The 20,839-nt window shown below is 33.8% G+C and overlaps 1 protein-coding gene across 2 annotated transcripts in view; it reads left to right on the top strand.

The window, feature by feature from the left end:
* The window catches only part of KIFAP3 (kinesin associated protein 3), a 147,084-nt gene that overhangs the window by 47,594 nt on the left and 78,651 nt on the right, over positions 1 to 20,839 (top strand). For both annotated transcript variants that reach the window (XM_041765016.1, XM_041765006.1), the window contains exon 10: positions 8,265 to 8,427. In XM_041765016.1, the coding sequence (XP_041620950.1) occupies positions 8,265 to 8,427 (163 nt within the window). The remainder of the gene's footprint in view (positions 1 to 8,264; positions 8,428 to 20,839) is intronic.

Genomic DNA, 20,839 nt, shown 5'->3' with positions numbered 1-20,839 from the left:
TCTTCTTTTGAAGTTAAATGGACTAGGAAGTACCTTATGCTCAGTGAATGACACAGCATAAAACCTGAGACTCCTATATCAGATTTAATAAGTGCTTTGAATTCTGATACTAGAAATAAATGAAATTTTATTTTGACCACAGATGTTTAATATCTGTCATTTTCATCATTAGTGTATAATTATTGGTGATCTTATGTATGCCTGATATTGTTTTAAGATTGAATTTACTTAGTAATAAAAAACATTTCTTGTTTTCATTGATCTTGTATTAAAGAAGACTATAATGAGCCAGTGATATATATATTCCTGATTAGAGTGTAGCTAAATAATTGCTTCTCCTTGCTATAAATTGAAGTATATTTTTTTCCGTTTACATGTTTAGATTAAGTTCACTTTAGTAAGTTTGTAGAATTCAAATTGATTTGCCATCAGCACGTGTCTACTATGTTTTGGTTAGATTTGTGTTTCGGAAATAAACATGTATTAATTCTATCAAAAATCATCTCAAAATCATTATTAGAAATCATTTTCTGGTAAGATTTGGGGAGATACTATATAAATTTTCTCATCAAATGTAACGTTTTATTAAGTAGGAAAAGCAGAGAGGTTCAGGAAGGGTCATTGATCCAAGGTCATAAAAATGATGTGATTAGCCACATTTTTACTATAGATGGCATGCATTTCATCTTTTATTGTGGAAGAAATGCATTTTTAAGGCATTGTGTAGAATCAAAATCTTCAGAGCTTGACTAGATCTTACATCCATGTCTAGATTTAGCTAATTTTGCAAATGAAGTCACAGAAAATCAGAGAGGTTAAATAAATTACTCAAAGAAACATCTGCAGGTATTTGGCTTCCTACTCCTCTCTCTGTTCCAAGAGAAAAAAAAAATGATTTTATATTTAAAAAAACATTTTTAGCAAGATTAGTGATAAGCAACTTTTAAATGTTGGCTTCCAGAGACACTGAAAAAGAATTACTTAAAGGCTGAAATAAAATTGCTGATAGATTGTTGATAAGCTGTCACTTTATATAAAACATTTAATAAAAGTACTAATTAACTATAAATTCCATTTTATAGACATAGAATTGAAAAGGCATTGCATGCTGAGACAATTACTAAATTTAGTTTTTGGGATTGGGCTTTTATCAATCAGAAACAGATGATTAGAAAGCTATGTCTAGTGTTTAGCCATCTGATTGGACTACATGATACATATTTCACATTCCATTTTCTGCAATGGAAATACAAATTAATTTAAAAAAAAACTCTCCAGTTATTTTATTATTAAGTTTGCTATAACAACCAGTGTGTACTGTTGCTATTTCAAAAGAAAAATATTAACTTGATTTGATTAGTAACAGATGAGGCCTGTGGCAATTTTATTTAAAAAGGGTGGACAGGAGAAATGGTTGTTCTATTTGTGAGGTTGTGTTATTTGTCTAAATAAAATGTTCATTTTACTGTTGATATGAACTGATACTGACCTCGCTTTTTATAGTTAATGTATTTTAAAAGAAATTTAGTTCACTTTAAAAAGTCTTTCAGTTAATGATTTAAATTGAGTTTGCATATTTACTAAGTAAATATAATAACAGAAAGGGAATAGGTCATATTAGAATATGATTTTAAGAGGAACAAGAGAAAGGATATGTATTCCTTAGATTGCTTATTTTCCTATTAAGTTTTCAGAGGTATTTTTTTTAATTTGGATAGGTCTTTTATCAGTTATATGTTTTGCAGGCATTTTCTCCTTTTCTGTGACTTTCCATAAAGCAGAATATTTTAATTGTTATGAAGTCCAGTATATCAAAAGTAATTTTTTTTAGTAGATTGCATTTTGGTGTTGTATCTAAGAAATATTTGCCTAACTCAAGGTCACAAAAAGTTCTTCTATTTTCTCTAATAAGTTTTGTAAGACATGTGTTATTGTTTATGTTTTAATCTAGGATATTCATTTTTAGTTAATTTTATATGGTACGAAGTATGGATCAAGATTCGAATTTTGAATAAAGATGTCCAATTTTTCCAGCACCATTTGTTGGAAAAAAGTCCTTTCTCTACTAAATTGCCTTTGCAATTGCTTTTGTACCTTTTTTGGAAACCAATTGGCTATATATGTGTGGTTTTGTTTTTAGACCTTCCTATTTCATTTATCTACCTGTCTGTGCTCTCATTGATAAATATTTGCCTTGATTACTGTAGCTTTATAGTAAGTCTTGAAATCAGGTGGTATAAGGGCTCAAATGTTTATTCTTTTTCAAATTTTTCTGACTATTTAATATTCTTTACCTTTCTGTATACATTTAGAATCAACGAATCTATTTCTTTAAAAAAAAAAAAACCAGGAATCTTGACTGGGATTGCATTAAAATTATTGGCAAGATTCAATATATTAACTACACCAGATTTTCCCCCATGAACATAGTATAGTGCTCCATTTATATAGATCTTTCCATCATTTTATGTTTTTTAGCATAAATATTTTACACATATTTTGTTAGATTTATACCTGTTTTACTATTAGAAATAGTTCTTAAAAAATAAATGATCAGTTTCCTGTTGTTGAATAATGGCATATAGAAGTTACAATTGATTTTTGTATATTTACTTTGTGTCCTATGACCTTACTGAATTCAGTTTTGTCATTGTAATGGCTTTTTATAGATTCTTAGAGATTTTCTAAGTAGACTATTATGTTATCTATAAATAGAAAGTTGTATTTCTTTCATTTAAATCTGTATGTTTGCTCTTTCTCAGCTCGTTGTTTTCTTTTTTTCTTTCTTTCCTTCTCTCCTTTATTTTCCCTTACTGTACTGGCGAAGCCCTCTAGTATGATGTTAAGGAATGCTACAGGGATCCCTGGGTGGCGCAGCGGTTTAGCGCCTGCCTTTGGCCCAGGGCGCGATCCCGGAGACCCGGGATCGAATCTCACGTCAGGCTCCCGGTGCATGGAGCCTGCTTCTCCCTCTGCCTATGTCTCTGCCCCTCTCTCTCTCTCTCTCTCTCTCTCTCTGTGACTATCATAAATAAATTTTTAAAAAATTATAAAAAAAAAAGGAATGCTACAAATGGATACTTCTGTCTTGTTACCAATCTTAGGAGGAAAACAATGTGTTTTACTATTAAATATAATGTTATGTAGATTTTTTTGTAAACACTGTGTCAGTTTATATAAGTTCTAGGTCTAGTTTGCTGAGACTTTTTATCATAAATAGATGTTAGATTTTTGTTAAAGGCCTTTTCTGCATCAGTTGAGATGATCACATGGTTTTTCTTCTTTTGACTGTAGACATAGTGAATTGCATTGATTGACTTTAGATATTGAGCCAATCTTACATTCAGAGGATAAATATCACTTCTTCATGATATACTGCCTTTTTATATATTGCTAGATTTGATTAGGTATATATTGTTATGGATTTTTGTGTCTGTGTTCATGAGGGATTACTAATTTATAGTTTTCTTATGATGTCTTGGTCTGGTTTTCCTATTAGAATGACTGTGTCCTTATAGAATGAGTTGGGGAACATTCCCTTTTCAGTTTTTCTGGAACAGTTCGTGTGTGGTATTATTTCAGTTTAAATATTTAATAATATTCACCAGTAAGAAAGTCATCTGGGCCTGGAGTTTTCTAATTTCTTTCATAGCAGTGGACTATCATGTTATCTGTTACTATTTGAGTGGTAGCTTTGTAGTTTTTATCTTTCAAGGAATATATCCAGTTCATCTATGTTGTCAAATGTATAGGCATAAAATTTTTTTATACTTTTTCCTTCTTATGTTCTTAGAGTCCAAAGGACTACGGTGATTATTCCTCATTTCATTACTGATATTGGTACTTTGTTTCTTCTTTCTTTCTCTTTTATACGTTAGTCATTTATCAATATTATTAATATTTTCAAAGAACCAGCTTTTGGTTTCATTATTGATTATTGGAATATATTTTCACTGTATTCAGAATTCTAAGTTGACATACTTTATAAATATCACTCCATTTTCTGGCTTTCATAGTTTTTGACAAAAAGCATAATTTAATACTTATATTTTGTCTTCTATATGTAATGAGTCTTTTATTTTCTACCTGCCTGCAAGATTTTATCTTTGCTTTTCAGCAGTTTGAACATATGTCTTTCTAGGCATATGTGTATGTTTGTGTGTGTTGTATTCTACTTAGAGTTCCTTGAACTTACATATGTGGTTTGATTATTTCATTATTTTTGGAAAATCCTTAGCCATTATCTCTTCAAGTACTACTTCTGTCCCATTCTGTACCTCTTCTACTGGATTTCAGTTATGCATGTTAATCCATTTGTTACTGTTTCATGGCTCTTAGGTACTGTGTTGCTATTTTATTCTTTTCAGTTTTTTTTCTTTTTCTTTCTTTTTTTTGGGGGGCGGTTCAGTTTAGAAAATTTCTTTTGACCTGCCTCCAGGCTTACTTACTCTGTCATTAGCTATATTGAGTCTGCTAGTAAGCCCATGAAGGTTTTCTTTCTCTGTAGTGTATGTGTGTGTGTACTTAATGTTTCCATTTAATTCCTTCAGTATCTTTTTCTCTTCAAATTCTCTGTTCATTTATGTTATCCATTTTTTCCAGTAGAGCCTTTAACATATCAATCACTATTATTAATAGTAATTCTTGGATGTTATTTTAAATTCTCTGATAATTATACGTGTCATATTTAAGTCTGGTTCTGTTAGCTGCCTTCAGTAGGGTATTCTCTTGGTTTTCATGTATCATAATTTCTGATTGAAAGCTAGACACCAGATGTAGATCAGTTGAGATTGAGATAAATACTATCTATATCTAAAAATGGGCAGACCTGGGGCAACCTGGGTGGCTCAGTGGTTTAGTGCCGTCCTTCAGCCCAGGGCATGATTCTGGAGACCTGGGATCGAGTCCCACGTCAGGCTCCCTGCGTGGGGCCTGCTTCTCCCTCTGCTTGTGTCTCTGCCTGTCTCTCTGTCTCTCATGAATAAATAAATAAAATCTTTTTAAAAAATGGGCAGACCTTATTTTCTCAGCCTTTAGTGTGTGAGATTAAGTCAATCTTGTCAGGAGTTTAGCTGTATTTGGTTACTCTCCTTCATCATGAGCTCACACCCACGTAGCGTTACTATGTCTTCAGTGTGGGGTATTGGTTGCCAGAGAGTTTTTCTCAGTGTTGATGTTCCATCCTTCTCTTCAGACTTTCCCAATGTGTCTGTGTTTCAAAGAGGACCTCTCACTTCATTTTAACCCCTTCCAACAATATAGCGCTATATTACTTGTTACTTGGCTTTTGCTAATTTGGTACCAGTGTCAAGGAAGAGGAGGGAAGAAAGGAGACGTTTTTTTGTTCTAATTGAGCTTTAGGTAAGTCTTAGCTGGGTGTTGTGTCCATAGTTCTCAGCAGTGGGGCTTCCTAAGTCATCCTGTCAACACCTCTCCTCAGGAATTTTTTTCTCTTTTTCTCAGCTGCAGTGGGTCTTCACCTGTATTTTGGATGTGATAGAGTTTGAGCTTATTTTAAGTCTTTTTTTTTTTTTAGAGGAAAAAGGAGACAAAGATCTGGACAGAATTTTATGCCTTTTCCCCAGTGGCAGCAATTACCTCCCTAAGATTCCCTCTACTGAGAGGGAAGTTTCCTTTGATCTCTGGTCCTGTCCCCAGTATTTTCTGTGATCTTCTGATAAGGTGCTTGGAAAAGACCTTGCAAATGGTTTCAAACTCCCTGAAAATCTGCAGCTTCACAGTAGTCAGGCTACTTCACACTTGACCTTTAACAATTTGTTTAAAATTTTTCTTTCAGTCTTCTTTCCCAGTACAACTCTTTTTTCTCCAGGGATTTGCCATATATAAACCAGTGCTCATGACTCTTATCTCTTTAAGGGTGCCTATTTTCCTTATATTTCAGGCCAGTTGATTTCCTTGCAACCTCAGCTCTCTGATGGTTATTTTTTAAGTTATGATTTTATATTTGGAATTTTCTTGTAGGTAAGAGTAGGAACCACATATCCTGTTCAGATTTTTATATCCTAAGAGTAAATTTGAGGTTCTGCCTACTTTTCTTTTTTTTTTTTTCCTTTTTCAGAAGTATTTTTTATTCATCTTTATATCTCCCACCCTGTCCAGCATAGGACTAGGCACATAGTTCTGCTTTTTTTTTTTTTTTTAAATCACTAATGCCTCTACTTGACTACTTCTGTAGCATGTTAATTAATCTCACTGTTTCTATTTTGGCCTCCTTCCAATACGTTTTCTACTTTGTAGTCAGAAGGATAATTTTTAGAGTTCCTTGAATGCTAAATTTTCCATGTCACCTCAGGGCCTTTGCACATGCTATTATTGTTTCCATCTAGGCTGCTCTTTGCCTCCTCAATTAACATTAGATAACTTCTGTTCATCTAGGAGATTATTCTTCCTCAGAGAAGCTTTGACAACTCTTCACACTGAGATTATATCAGATCCACTCATTTTTCATGGTACTATTTCTTTACTATGTATTACTCCTTTTAGAATATAAGCTCTATGAAGGCATGAATTATTTCTTCCTTGTTGACTAATGTGTTCCAATGGTTTAAGGTAAAAATATTTGTTGAATGAATGAACAGAGCTAGAAAAGGTGTTATTCATGCTATTGATAGAATTATGGTTTTGTATAAATTTGACAAATCTTTGTAACTGGCCTCTGTGAAAATTGTAGGAAGTTAACAAATGAATGATTGTCCCAGTTTGCTTAGAATACTGAACTCAGAGAAAGGGAGAGCCAAAGTTAAAGAGTCTTTGAAGACGGATTTGTACTTTTTAATTACAGTGTAACTGTGAAGATAGAGGTCTAAAGGAAAAATCATTGTTGGATTGTCAATTTAGTTTTTTTTTTTTTTTCAAAAAAATCAATGTTCACTCCTTAGCATGGAATGAGAGGAAAAAGTTTTATTGAGTATTCAATTAGCAATGTGATTTTTTTGTAGTCAATGAAAGACTGCAATTAAGAAATGGCAAGGGTGGGTATGCCTAGGTAGCACAACTCAGATAAGCACCCACAGGTCATCATCTCAGGGTCATGAGATCAAGCTCTTTTCCCTTTTCTGATTTTGCTTTGCATCCTTTCATTGTAATAAATCAGTTATAAAGATGACTACGTGCTGAGTCTTGTGAGTCCTTCTAGCAAATTACTGAACCTTGGGGTAGTCTTCAGGCCCCCCAACACATTGACCAAGCCAGAAACCTGAAAGTCATCTTCAGTGCTTTCTCTTCACTTCTCCTTCAGATGCTCTGACCATATCTCCTTAACATCTCTCAGATTATTTCCTCTTCATCATCTTTTTCTTTCTTTGATTCAGAACCTAATCACATATAGTGCCTAATGCAAGATACTAAGTGTACCTACTTTTGATCTCTGCCTATTTCAGTCCATCCTTATACAATGCCCCCAATTAATTTGTTTGTGTCCTATTCTTTGCATGCATATATTTATATATGTCTGTATGTAGTGATATGCTTATCTTTATGCTACTGTTCTGACCACATTACCCTCTGGACTTAAAATCATTTAGGCATTCTTCTTAGCAGAGCATTTAAATCTTTTTGTGATTTGTCCATTATGTGTTTAACAGGCTCCTGCCATTTTCCAATTTATACTTTATGCCCTGCCATACCAAAGCATTTGCAGTGCCCCCCCAGATAAGCTCTTTCAGGCCAAATGCCTATCCACTGGCTTTTTTTTGTCGATTGTCCTTGCCTTTCTTAACCAGAGATCAAATTATCACACATTTAAAAAAATTTGTTCATCATTTGAAGTCTTTTCTGTTCTAGGTAGCTTAGTAGTTTTTCCATATTGCTTCCAGAGGACTTTGTGCATTCCATTCTTATTACATTACATTTTAATTATTTGTTGTATTTGTCTGCTCTCTTTTTAGACTGGAGAATCCTTGAAAGCCAAGACAAGATCTTGTTTGAGCTAGCACAGGGTCTGGCACTTAGATGGCATTCAATAATGTGTTTTCAAGAACCCAGTGTAATTTGTCCTCCAGTTGATACTGTTAAGTAGAGGAAGGAAGGGATGATGTAGAAATAATACATTTCTTTCCTCAAAAGTTTTATTTTAGAGAAGTTTATAGTTTAAAATGAGAATAAATAGATTAACACATAATTATAAAATAGATACACAAGAGGGTAGAAAAACAATGAAAAGTAATTATTTGGGGTTTTTTTTTTTTTGGTTTTTTGCCGTATTGTACAACAGAACCTCACTGCAATTATATTATATTACATAGGTGGAAATGGACATCGTTGAAAAACTGGTAAAAATGATACCTTGTGAACATGAAGATCTGCTGAATATCACCCTCCGGCTTTTACTAAACTTATCCTTTGACACAGGACTGAGGAATAAGATGGTACAAGTTGGACTGCTCCCCAAGCTCACTGCACTCCTAGGTATGCCTTCTAGAAATTAATGACAGTGTTGCTTCAAATTTCCAACACCACTGGAAAATTGAGCCTGTGTTGAAGTCTGCTGAGCAAAGATTATTCTGTATATGTTTTTTGATTGTGACTTAATACTAAAATAAGCTGAATGAATGAAAAATAACATGTGCACCAGGATTTCCATGGTGCTATAGAATGAAATGGAATAGAAACTTTTAACTCTTGACTTCATTTATCCGTATGAAAGGGAAACCAAAGTGAAAATATGAACATACTACCAAAGAAGCAAGAAGGGAAGATTATATTCTCTTCAGTTTTTTAAAAAGTGGATATCATTTAAGTCCTTATATTCTGCTATACTTTTAAACAATGCTTTTGAGTACACAAATTGCCACAGCCTTTTTGTCATTGAATACAAAAGGGCAATTTTTGTAGCATGAGATAGAAAATACTGTATTGGCAGATTTGGTTAGTAATACATTATTTCCTTTAGCTGTTAGCAAGATATCTAGCAAGGATGGATTCAAGAATTCACTCTTGAATTCATACTTAATGCTTCTTGGAAGAGTATTAACAAATCCTTTATGATCCATTCAATGTCTGTCCTTACAGGCACCTACTATTCCCCAACATATACTTTATACTTAGATTTAGACTGAACATATACTGAACATACATTACACTGTATACAGTTCCTTAAACAAGCTCTTTTATGCCTAGGTGTCTGTCCACCTTCTTTTTGCTCTACATGGAATGCCACTGTGTTTTTTCAGTCAGAAAGCAAATTCTTACTCATCTTTTAAGACTCTGTTCCTTTGTTTCAGTACTGTTTCATTCTTTTTTTTTTTTTTTTTTTGTAGTTTTCTGTTTTCAAATATTTTTTAAGTTACCAATAGTGGTAAGTGATAAAAGGCAAAGCTCATATTGAAACTCAGTTACATCTGCTGCCACAGTTGGATTTATTATCTACTATAATAAACTATACTGTATAGTTATATTAAGTAGATCATGTCAGTAGAGTATGCAGAGGTATAATTTAAAATTTTAACTCCAACTCCCCTTAAAGTAAGTTTTAAGGAAATTTATTTCTTACTCCTTTTCTCAGAATAGGAAATCCCTTTGTCACTTAGTCCAAGAACATGTGGCCCATTGGCCAGTCCACAAATATTGCACAGGACTTTTATTTTACATTGTAGAAGAAACTATTGAAAAGCACTTTCAAAAATTGCTTTTGTGAAACAAAGAAATATATTTAACAAGGAAACAGAAAACTTTAAAAGCAAAATTGATGGGGCTTTGAATTTAATTCATGTGATCCTTTATTTCTCATAAATCTAGCAGAATTATGTAAAAAACATTAGGTCAGGTTTCAGTGTATGCAGATGAATAAGTTATACTTCTTGTCCTGCAGGACTTCAGAGACTATTTGGTTTATACAGTATCTAGTGACCTACTTTTATAAAACAAATGGTTTAAAAGAGATTTTGGGGAAATTACTTAAAGATACCCAGTCTATATTTTGTTAACAAATAATAAGTTTTGTGATATTATATTGTGATTATAATATTATAAATAAGATATAATATTTAGTACACAAAATATTTCATCTCCTCTAGAGCTCAATTTCTGGAGTCAGACTGTCCTATTAGAATTATGACTGCCTTTACTTCTAACTGTGTTATGTTGGGCAAGTTACCGAAACTTTGATTCAGTTTTTTCATCTCTAAAATGGTGATAATAATTATAACCTACTTAAAGTTCTTTGGAAGATTAAATAAAGTATTGCATACAGAGTGCTTAGAATAGTACCTGACACAGTATTTTCTTAATAAATATTAGTTATAATCATTTTTTACCACCACCATCATCATCATCACTTGATCAAAGTGGACATTCTATAAATGTTGCTGACCTCCTATTCTCTGAGGGCAAATACCCTCCTCATAGATATTAAATATTTATTGACAAACTAAGTAGATTATTTATTTTTACTTTCCTGTGATGTATGTGCAGTTTGATTCAATTTTAATTCAGGAAAATGTTGAAAATCTATGGCAAAGCACAAATGCTAAGCATTATAGGGAAATACGTTTCAATCTGTGGGTATATTGAGATTCAAAAGAGAGACTGTTCCCTTATTAGTACTTCATAGGCAGAATGTCATTTGAGATGACATTGACAGATTTGTCCTTTTAACAAGGTGATCTTTATAAAATTAAGAAGAATGGAAGCCATAGGAAGTATTTCTGATAAAGTGATCAACATTATCTAAGGCACAGATGGTGCTAGGTCAGTATGAGGAAAAACAACTAAGAAGATAGCAGGAGATAATCCTGAAAATAAATGGGGTTTATGCTCTTATAGGGTATTATGAAGGTTAAGGCTATGCTAAGAAGGTCTGCTTAATTTGGTTGATGGTGAGAATCATTGCAGGTTTTTGAGCTATTTATATCACAATCAGAGTGCTGCTCTAGAAAAATTAATCTGACATTATTCTACTGGAGGGACTAGAATTAGAGTCGAAAGATGAGAATCATAATCTGTTGTAACAACAAGACCAAAAGTACAGAAAACATGGAGTAGGGAAGAGGTAGTATGTCAGGCATAAGGCTAATGTAAAGAGCTAAAGAGATACATATTAAAGCAAGACTTAGTATGACATGCTACTTTTCAAATGTGGGTAATGATAGAGAGATGATGGTTAGAATGCTAGTGCCAGGAACAGGAAGAAGTGTGAAGGAAGTAGTTGGAGGGAGACAGCAGTAGATTCAGTTTGAGACATTTTGGAGACACAGACAAAGATGTTCAGTGAGCAGATAGAAACATAGGTCTATAGCTCAGGAGTGAGAAAGGTTAAAAAAGAAAAACTTGTCACACAGAATAAAAGTCATTGAATTTTATTTAATTTTATTGAATTTTATTCAGTGACTTTTATTCAGCTCACAAGTCATTGAATTTTAACTTAAGCAATTTTTTTTCAAATGTTCATGTATGCTTTGCTTAATAACTTTCTTTAGTTCCACCTTTTCATTCCACTTGCAAGCCATGGAAGCAATGGCAGTCATACATAATAAACAAAAGAGAAATCTACTGATATTCCAAGATAAGGGAGAAGATGTACATATTGAAGAGGAATTAAAATATACTACAGAACAGTGCCTTCAACTTCTTTAAAATACTTCAAAATGTCTATCAGTGATGGGATGAGCACTGGGTGTCATACTATATGTTGGCAAATTGAATTTAAATTAAAAAATTTTTTAAATGTCTATCAGTATTTAGAATATCTACAGGTTTACATTTATTTGCTTCTCTCACATTCTTTTAGTTTAATTATTTTAAAGGTACTATTATTTTCTACCTCTTTTTCATTTAAATTATTAAATAAGCTTCTGTAGGCCTTTTAGAAGGTGAGCCTGTGGAAAAAAAAAATGTTCCAAATTCCAAGTAACTGATTTCAATATGAATTTTTAGAACTTAACCATTTTGTAAACTTAAAATTGTTTGTATTTATCATGGCCCAAAAACGGTCCCTTTATTACCTCCCAGGAAAAACCTATCTATCAAATTTTATTAGTGGAAGACAAGACTATAATTGTTAATAAACAACCTTGAGATCTCAGTAGCTTAAAACACATCAAAGGTTTACTTCTTGCTCATATTATATATCCATAATGAGTAAGTAAAAGTGTTGGTCTATGTTAGCATCAGTCAGAGACCAAGACTACCAGAACCTCCAAGCCACATGGCTCCAGAGAAGGAAGAAAGAAAAATATGGAGATTGGCAAACTTCTCTTGAAGGCTTCCACTCTGAAGTGATAAATATAATTTTTGTTTATATTTCTATTGATAATAGGAAGTCATATGGCTAGGTCAAATTTAAGGGGGTGGGCAAATGCTTGGAAGGATTAGAACTGGAATGCTGGTGAGCAAGCAGCCTAATGATCCTGAAAGGTATTTTCTAGTTTTTCTGAAATTTTTAAGAAGATATTTATTTATTTATTTATTTATTTATTTATTTATTTATTTATTTATTTATTTTTAAGGTATTATTTATTTATTTGATGAAATAGAGAGCACAAGCAGGGGGGGCTACAGGCAGAGGGGGAAAGAGAAGCAAGCCTCCCACCGAGCAGAGAGCCTGACGTGGGGCTCGATCCCAGGACCCTGGGATCATGACCTGAGCTGAAGGCAGATGCTTAGCTGACTGAGTGACCCAGGTGCCCCTAAAGATTTTTATTTTTAAGTAACCTCTACACCCATTGTGAGGTTTGAACTCACAACTCTCAAGATCGAGTCAAACGCTCTACTGCCTAAGCCGGCCAGGTGCCTGGGTTTCCAGGATTACTAGAATCCCTTAAAAAATACATCCTGAGACATTATAGCTATACTACCATATCTAGGATATCTAGCAACTGTAGTAGCGCAGGGCACATTGATTAAACCTAGAATTCTGGAGCCAGACTATATGACTTTGAATATTGGCTTTAGTTATTAGCTATTGTGCAAATTATTTAACCTGTAGGTCAGTTTTCTCATCTTCAGTGTATAGAAAATAGTTCATATTAATAGGGAAGGATTAAATGAGAGTACAGTGTTACAAAATTATAAATATATGATATTATATAGAATACAAACTATAGATATCCAGAAATAGATCTTTTTGATAGGTAAGTTTTCTCAGCTTATACTATTAAGGGTGTTTAATCATTTTATATAAAGACTTTTAAAGTTGATTATATCTTTCTTTTATAAACATTTTCTTAAATGTACTTTAATACAATAAACATAATTTAAATTTTTTTGAAAAGTATAGTGTAGGTGAATACCTTGGGCTTTGGAGCCGGAGTACCTGGGTTCAAGTGCTTTATGAGTATTAGCTGTGACTGTTTTTTAAAATCGCTGATTCAAGTTGTAATTTTGAAGATAGTTTATTATATAGGAGTGTAAATATGACTGTGCTGAAGTATTTCTCCTTGCTAAATGGTTCCAAAATTCCATGTATTTTTAATTTTTATACACAGGTTTTCTGTTTTCTCCTCTTATTTTTAGCTGCCGCTTCTCATTTCTGTACCAGCAGCAGTTCTATAGCAGCAATTTTCCTTTCCTCTAATGATATATTTCTAATCTCCTGTGGTCCTGGAAACTGACAACTGAGCTTATTTGAAGTATATTTTTTTAAAAACGAATTCCAAATAAATGCCCAAAAGGTTTTCTTCCCAATTACATACTGCTCCTAGTAAAGTTTATTGCATGGACTTTGTAACATTTCTTTTAACTGTAAAGAAACCTATTTTGTTTGATTGTTCTCTCTGCTGTGTCCAAGGAAATTGTACTTAGTGTATAAATGATTTCCTGATAAATGATTAATAATAGAAGAGTCATTTTTATACTTGTTAATTTGTATGTTACTTATGTGGAAAATTATATCATTATCTCTTAACATGATAAACTGAACTTCTCAATTAAGTAATTAAATGATATATTTAATATCTCTGGTCTTTGGCCACTATTATTATTATCTTTTAAAGATTTTATTTATTCATGAGAGACACAGAGAGAGAGAGAGAGAGAGAGAGGCACAGACACAGGCAGAGGGAGAAGCAGGCTCCATGCAGGGAGCCTGACATGGGACCTGATCCCAGGTCTCCAGGATCACACCCTGGGCTGAAGGCGGCGCTAAACCGCTGAGCCACCCAGGCTGCCCTGGACACTATTATTATATAGAAGTTGTAGTAAGGAAGCATTACAGACAGAGAGCATAGATTTTAAAGGGATAGGATATAATTAGTATAGAGCAGTGACATTCAAACATCTTTTATCACTATCTATAGGAAAGTACAGTTTGCAATCTAGTACTCATGTGTGTGACATGCTTTATATATGCATGTGTATATATCCATATGTGCATATTAATATACATTATATTTTATTTATTATATATTATTATTTTAACTTTTTAATATTCAGAAAGCAGTATTTACCATTTCTATGTGCAATGAACTGTATTTTCTATTCTCTTTTCTATTTATGATTTACTCATTGATTTTATGTTCTCTGATTTGATTCGTTCATTTGGAAAAAATTGAACTAGGAGAATGTAATTAGACTTCTTTCCCATCAAATCTTTAGAAATATCAGTTACTGTCTCCACTGGAATTTTTATGTGTTGAACAGTAGATAATCTAAATTTTTCTAGGTTATTCTTGGCAAGTAGTGATTGGAGTGATTCCATGGAATTGAATTTTTTTTTTAAATGGAAAAAACCTTTTGCAAATCAAAAATTTGAAGAATTTGGGGTACATTTTCTTCATTGTAGTCATGGAGAAGGAATTGAGCATAGAGAAGAATATGAATAGTCTGGGGGTTTTTTTAGAAAGAAAATCAGCTTAACATATGTTCAAGTTAATGACTGAATTAAAGAATTACCTATTTTATATGTAGAAATTGCTTATTTTTTAAAAGTTGCAAAAAATGTAAAACCACTTTAGTAAGGCTATACATGTGCTAGAACTTTTCGGAAGTGATTTTTAAGGGATGCTGTTTCAACTGAAAGTGCTATCAGATTTTAAGTAGGTTTTCTTTATTATTATTTGGGGATCCCATAACTGAAAACTCTTTTTATACTTAATGAGAGATTATTTTAACTAGAGTACAATGAATCATGAATCTTTCAGGTTCTAATAAAGCTGTGCAATATGAACATTTAATCCTCTTCTCTTGTATCCTGAAACATTTAACTAGTATATTGCGACCCCTGCTGTTGTGAGACTTGCCACATAACTGAAAAAAAAAATATGTAATTGAGGATGATTGTGTGATTTGAATTATTACTAAAGGCAAAGGAGAAGTTTTCTTATGGTTCAGCTTTTTTGCCATGTGAGGCTCTGAGTGAAACGTAATTCAGTAGAACTAAAAATTATTTCAAAATTTTGTCATATAAAGCATTTCATTTAGAAATTTTGAATTTAGCTGTTTCTTTGACATCAGGGACATATAAAGGGATTAATAAGGAATTTTTGAAGTCATTACTTAAAACTTTCCTTCTCCACTTACCCTGAAATTGAATTGTTTGAATAGTTTCAATATTTTCCTAAACACTGAGAAGGAAGACGTATGTTCCAAAATGTTTCAGAAATTTTATTTGTATCCATGAGTAACCTCATATCTAAATATTCCTTTGTTTTGCTTTACTTAAACACTACCAAAATGATTCAATTCTTACTTCATTTTTGATATGTTACTTTCCTAAGGTTTCATAAGGATCCTAAACTTACCTCTGCTTATTAGTATCAGTTATAAATCTTTTCGGTTCTATTCATCCCCATACTTGACAGATAATTTCTTGTGCCTAGTAATTGTATGTTCTTATCTGGGAGACCTATCACAACCAGTGGTTTCAGCAAATGTGATTAAATGCGAGTTGAATTGGACCTAGAAAGTTTGGCTTTATTTATCCAATTGTTAGTTTAGTCAGGTTTTTTAGGATATTGAATTAATTTTTTTAAGTATTTAAAGACTTTTTGGCTTATCTAAGAATCAAATCATTAAAAAGAATTCCCTGTCATAAATCCTTAAGCCTAGATGTGTCTCAAGAGTGCTTTCTTATGTCAGAATATCCTAGGTTGGGAGATGGCAAGGAAATTCTTTGTCATGGTGTATTCTTCAGTTTCCTGAAAAAGGCACTGATAGTGTTTCAAAAGTAACTTGAAAACTAAGTTTTCTTAGGTTTTTGTCTGATGCACCAGGCAAATGTTTTTGTACCCTTCAGTCACTTTGGCTTGGATGTTTCACAAGCTAAATATTGTTTGATGTGCTTAAGGATGATGTTATAAAGATGCAAGCATAAATTCACAACTGAAGTGTATTCTTTGGACAAACCTAGATCATCATGACATAGTTCATGCATATAGCTTAAATATCACATAGTGGTAGAGACAGTGTATTGCAGAATTTATAATCAATAATTTAAAAAATACTACATTTCACTATTGAACTCTTTTGAACAATTTTGAGTTTATTTACAGTATTCTTTTTCCTGTAAATGATATTGATATGTATTTTAAATAGAGTAATATTCCGAGTTTTCATGTCAGCTTTTCAGTTTTTAGCTTGATTTCCAAAGGAATCTAAACTCAAGAGAGTAAACCTTATAAAATGTGCAGGTCTCATCCTACATATATGAATTTTTGTGTTTGTTAAAACAAAAATGGAATAGGCACAGCCAGCCTAGTGTTTAAACAGATTAGGTAGCTGCTACCTGTAAATTATAGGCAATCACCACTTTCCACAATTTTTCCACTCTTTTGTAAGTTTCCCTTCTTTATTAGGAGAGACTGTAGGAATTCAATAGTTCATCAGTTTTCAAATTTTTGGTCTCAGGACTCTAACACTTAAAAATTATCAAGGACCCTCAAAGAGCTTTTTGTTTATGAGGTGTTATATCTATGGTTATTTATTCTATTTATAATTGAGAAAATTTTAAATATTCATTTAAAAATAACAAACCTGCTACATGTTAACATAAATATTTTATGAAATATAACTTTCCAAAACAAAAAATTGGTGACAAGAGTGGCATAGTTTTACCTTTTGCAAATTTCTTTAGAGTCAGGCTTAATAGACAACATTTGGCTCTCCAAGCTCCCTCAACAATCTGTTGTGACATCATATTTTGTGTATGTCTTATGTAGCCTCTTAAGAGAGAATGGGAATTTTAAAAAGAAAAGTATTATATTAGTATTGTTATAAAAATGTTGTGACTTTGTGGATCCCCGTAATGGGTCCTCAGGAAACCAGTGAGTTAAGGCATTCCTTTCAAGATTTTAATTCCTATTAAATGCAAACACTCCTGATTGTAATAATACACTAGGAGTCTCAAATTAGCAGCTTAAATCCAGCTAGATGTGCCTGGGTTTACCAAAGTTAGTTTCTTAATTTTATATTTGGACTTCTCGGTATGACCCAAACTGTCCCATTCCTATAAGATAAACATTACTTTCTCTTATCCTTAGACATTTAATTATATTTCTTGTCTTGCCCTTTAGACATTTTGAGTGTTCAACCATTCACATCTTAGAATCATTTTTATCAATTTGTTTGATGCTTTGTGAAGGAGGGTGGGGAATCTATGACATGGTATAGGGGTATGGAGATTGAAGATCCTGAGCACAGAGGGACAACAGTATACAGCAAATTCTGGATAATTAACCAGTACTAGACTTTTAATGCTGCCCAGCAGCCATACTGCATCTTCTTTATCTGGTAACTCCCATTCTCCTAAGTGAGAATTTCATTCCTATACCTTCTCATAAATCTAACACTTCATCCTCAGCTCATTATCTTGTTTTGCTTCCTATTTCACTGAGAAAGTAGAAGCAGTCAAAACAACTTCTGGGAGTTCCTATTGCCACACACTTAACCTCCCCTCTGTCTGTAGTTTGCTTCCCTCCCATTACTGTGGATGGACTTGCTTCTCTTCCCATAGGCCAACATTCCCTCCCCATCCCATTCCCTGTCACCTACTCAATATTTTTGCTCTCGCAGTTCTCCTCTCTGCATTATTTTTTTCCTTTCTAGAAGATCATTCAATCAACACACCAATATGCTATTATTTCTATCATCTTAATGAAGACTCTTCTTGACTCCCACTTCATTCTTTTACCTTTCAACTATTATATTTCTTTTCTTCCGATTGTAAAATGCCTCAAGAACTATGGTCATTTCCTGCCTCCCAGTTTTTCTCTTCCTTTTTGCATACATTCATATCCTTTCTTGTTTCCTCTCTCCTCTTTCCTGTCTTGCTTCTCTCAATGCTCCCCCCCCCCCCGCCCCCCTGCATTCTACACTCTTTTTAATCTTTTCCAGTTAGGCTTTCACATATATGCCCCATCACACTACTTTGGTCAAGTTCCAGTGACCACTACATTGCTAAATCCAGTGGTCAGTTCTCAGCACTCATAGTATTCAACCTGTGAACAGCATTTGTTATAGTTTCTCTCTTCATCTCTTTCCATTGATTTTCCAGGACACAATACTCTTCTGGATTTCCTCCTAAGTACCCAGTCCTTCCCAGTTGCCTTTTTTGTTGCCACCTTTTCTCCCCAGTCTGTAAGCATTAGAATACCTCCCAGGGCTTAGTCCTTAGAATTTTTCTCTATCTGGGGCAGCCCAAGTGGCTCAGCGGTTTAGCGCCACCTTCAGCCCAGGGCGAGATCCTGGAGACACGGGATCGAGTCCCACATAAGGCTCCCTGCATGGAGCCTGCTTCTCCTTCTGCCTGTGTCTCTGCCTCTCTCTCTCTCTCTCTCTCTCTCTCTCTCTCATAAATAAATAAAATATTTAAAAAAAAGTGAAGGGGATGCCTGGGTGGCTCAGGTGGTTAAGCATCTGCCATTGGCTCAAGTCATGATCTTGGAGTCCTGGGACTCAATCCCAGGACTAGCTCCTGCTCATTGGGGAGTCAGCTTCTCCCTCTGGCTCCCCTCCGGCTCTTTCTCTACCCGCCCCCTCACTCAAATAAATAAAATCCTTTGAAAAAGAAAGAAAAAGGGAAAGTTTGAGGGGCTAATGGTTGCTAAATGAAAAAAATGAAGAGCACAGAAAGTCTTGTTACTTCACATTTTTTACTATTTCTATGCCTGCTTATAGGAATTTGTTTTAAACCTTGAAATAGCACTTTAATTTCAATTACGTGATACATATTTCTTTACTGAATTGTGTAATTCAAGGCGGGAGTCTTCTAATTCAGTAATAGCTCAAAAGTGTGTTCCAGCGACCAATGCACATTCATAAACTTTTTTACTCATCTGTAACAAGTAAATCTAGAAATCGAGGATAAGAGTTTAGACAACTTATGGCAACTTACTCAAATAATTATGTCTGTTGAATATAATACTTTATAAACTTCTATTTTGTGTATATTTTGCTTAATTTTATTTTTAGTATACTTTATAAAAGTATCATCTTTGACACATGGGATGAAAAATAAAAACTTGGCCCTCCACCACAGATAATTTGATAAACACTATTCAAATAGGTGAAAAGATAGATTTTTTTTGTATATTTTTTATTGGAGTTCGATTTGCCAACATATAGTATAACACCCAGCACTCATCCCATCAAGTGCCCTCCTCAGTGCCCATCACCCAGTCACCCCATCCCCGCCCACATCCCCTTCCACTACTTCTTGTTTGTTTACCAGAGTTAGGAGTCTCTCATGTTCTGTTACCCTCACTGATATTTCCCATTCATTTTCTCTCCTTTCCCCTGTAATCCCATTCACTACTTTTTATATCCCCCGTATGAATGAAACCATATGTTTGTCCTTCTCCGATTGACTTACTTCAGTCAGCATAATACCCTCCAGTTTCATCCACGTTGAAGCAAATGGTGGGTGTTCATCGTTTCTAATGGCTGAGTAATTTTCCATTGTGTGTGTGTGTGTATGTGTGTATATATATATATATATATATATATATATATATATATATATATCTTCTTTATCCATTCATCTTTCAGTGGACCCCAAGGCTCCTTGTGGACATTGCTGCTATAAACATTGGGGTGGGGCAGCCCCGGTGGCTTAGTGGTTTAGCACCACCTTCAGCCCAGGGCATGATCCTGGAGACCTGGGATCAAGTCCCACGTCGGGCTCCCTGCATGGAGCCTGCTTCTCCCTCTGCTTGTGTCTGTCTCTCTCTTTCTCTCTCTTTCTGTATCATAGATAGATAGATAGATAGATAGATAGATAGATAGATAGATAGATAAAATCTTTTAAAAAATAAAAAATAAACATTGGGGTGCAGGTGTCCTGCCATTTCACTGCATCTGTATCTTTGGGGTAAATCCCCAGCAGTGCAATTGCTGGGTCCTAGGGCAGTTTTATTTTTAACTCTTTGAGGAACCTCCACATAGTTTTCCAGAGTGGCTGTACCAGTTCCCATTCCCACCAACAGTGCAAGAGAGTTCCCCTTTCTCCACATCCTCTCCATTTGTTATTTCCTGCCTTGTTAATTTTCCCCATTCTCACTGGTGTGGGGTGATATCTCATTGTGGTTTTGATTTGTATTTCCCTGATGGCAAGTGATGCGGAGCATTTTCTCATGTGCTTGTGGGCCATGTGTTTGTCCTCTTTGGTGAAATTTCTGTTCATGTGAAAAGATAGATTTGATTTTAGATTAGCATACTGTTCTTTTAAGGTATTCAAAAACCCATATATGTACCCTTATGTTTATAGCAGCGTTATTTACAATAGCCATGATATGGAAGAAGTCCAGGTATCCATCGATTGATGAGTGGATAAAAATGATGTGTATATATGTATACACACAGACACACATAATGGAGTATTATTCAGCCATAAAAAATGAAATCTTAACCATTTGCAACAAAATGGATATGGCTCTAGAATATAATCCTA

Source organism: Vulpes lagopus, chromosome 1 (genome assembly GCF_018345385.1).
Source record: "Vulpes lagopus strain Blue_001 chromosome 1, ASM1834538v1, whole genome shotgun sequence".
NCBI classification, from domain to species: Eukaryota; Metazoa; Chordata; class Mammalia; order Carnivora; family Canidae; genus Vulpes; species Vulpes lagopus.
The sequence above is the reverse complement of the archived record's forward strand: the minus strand, read 5'-3'. Positions and strand labels throughout refer to the sequence as shown.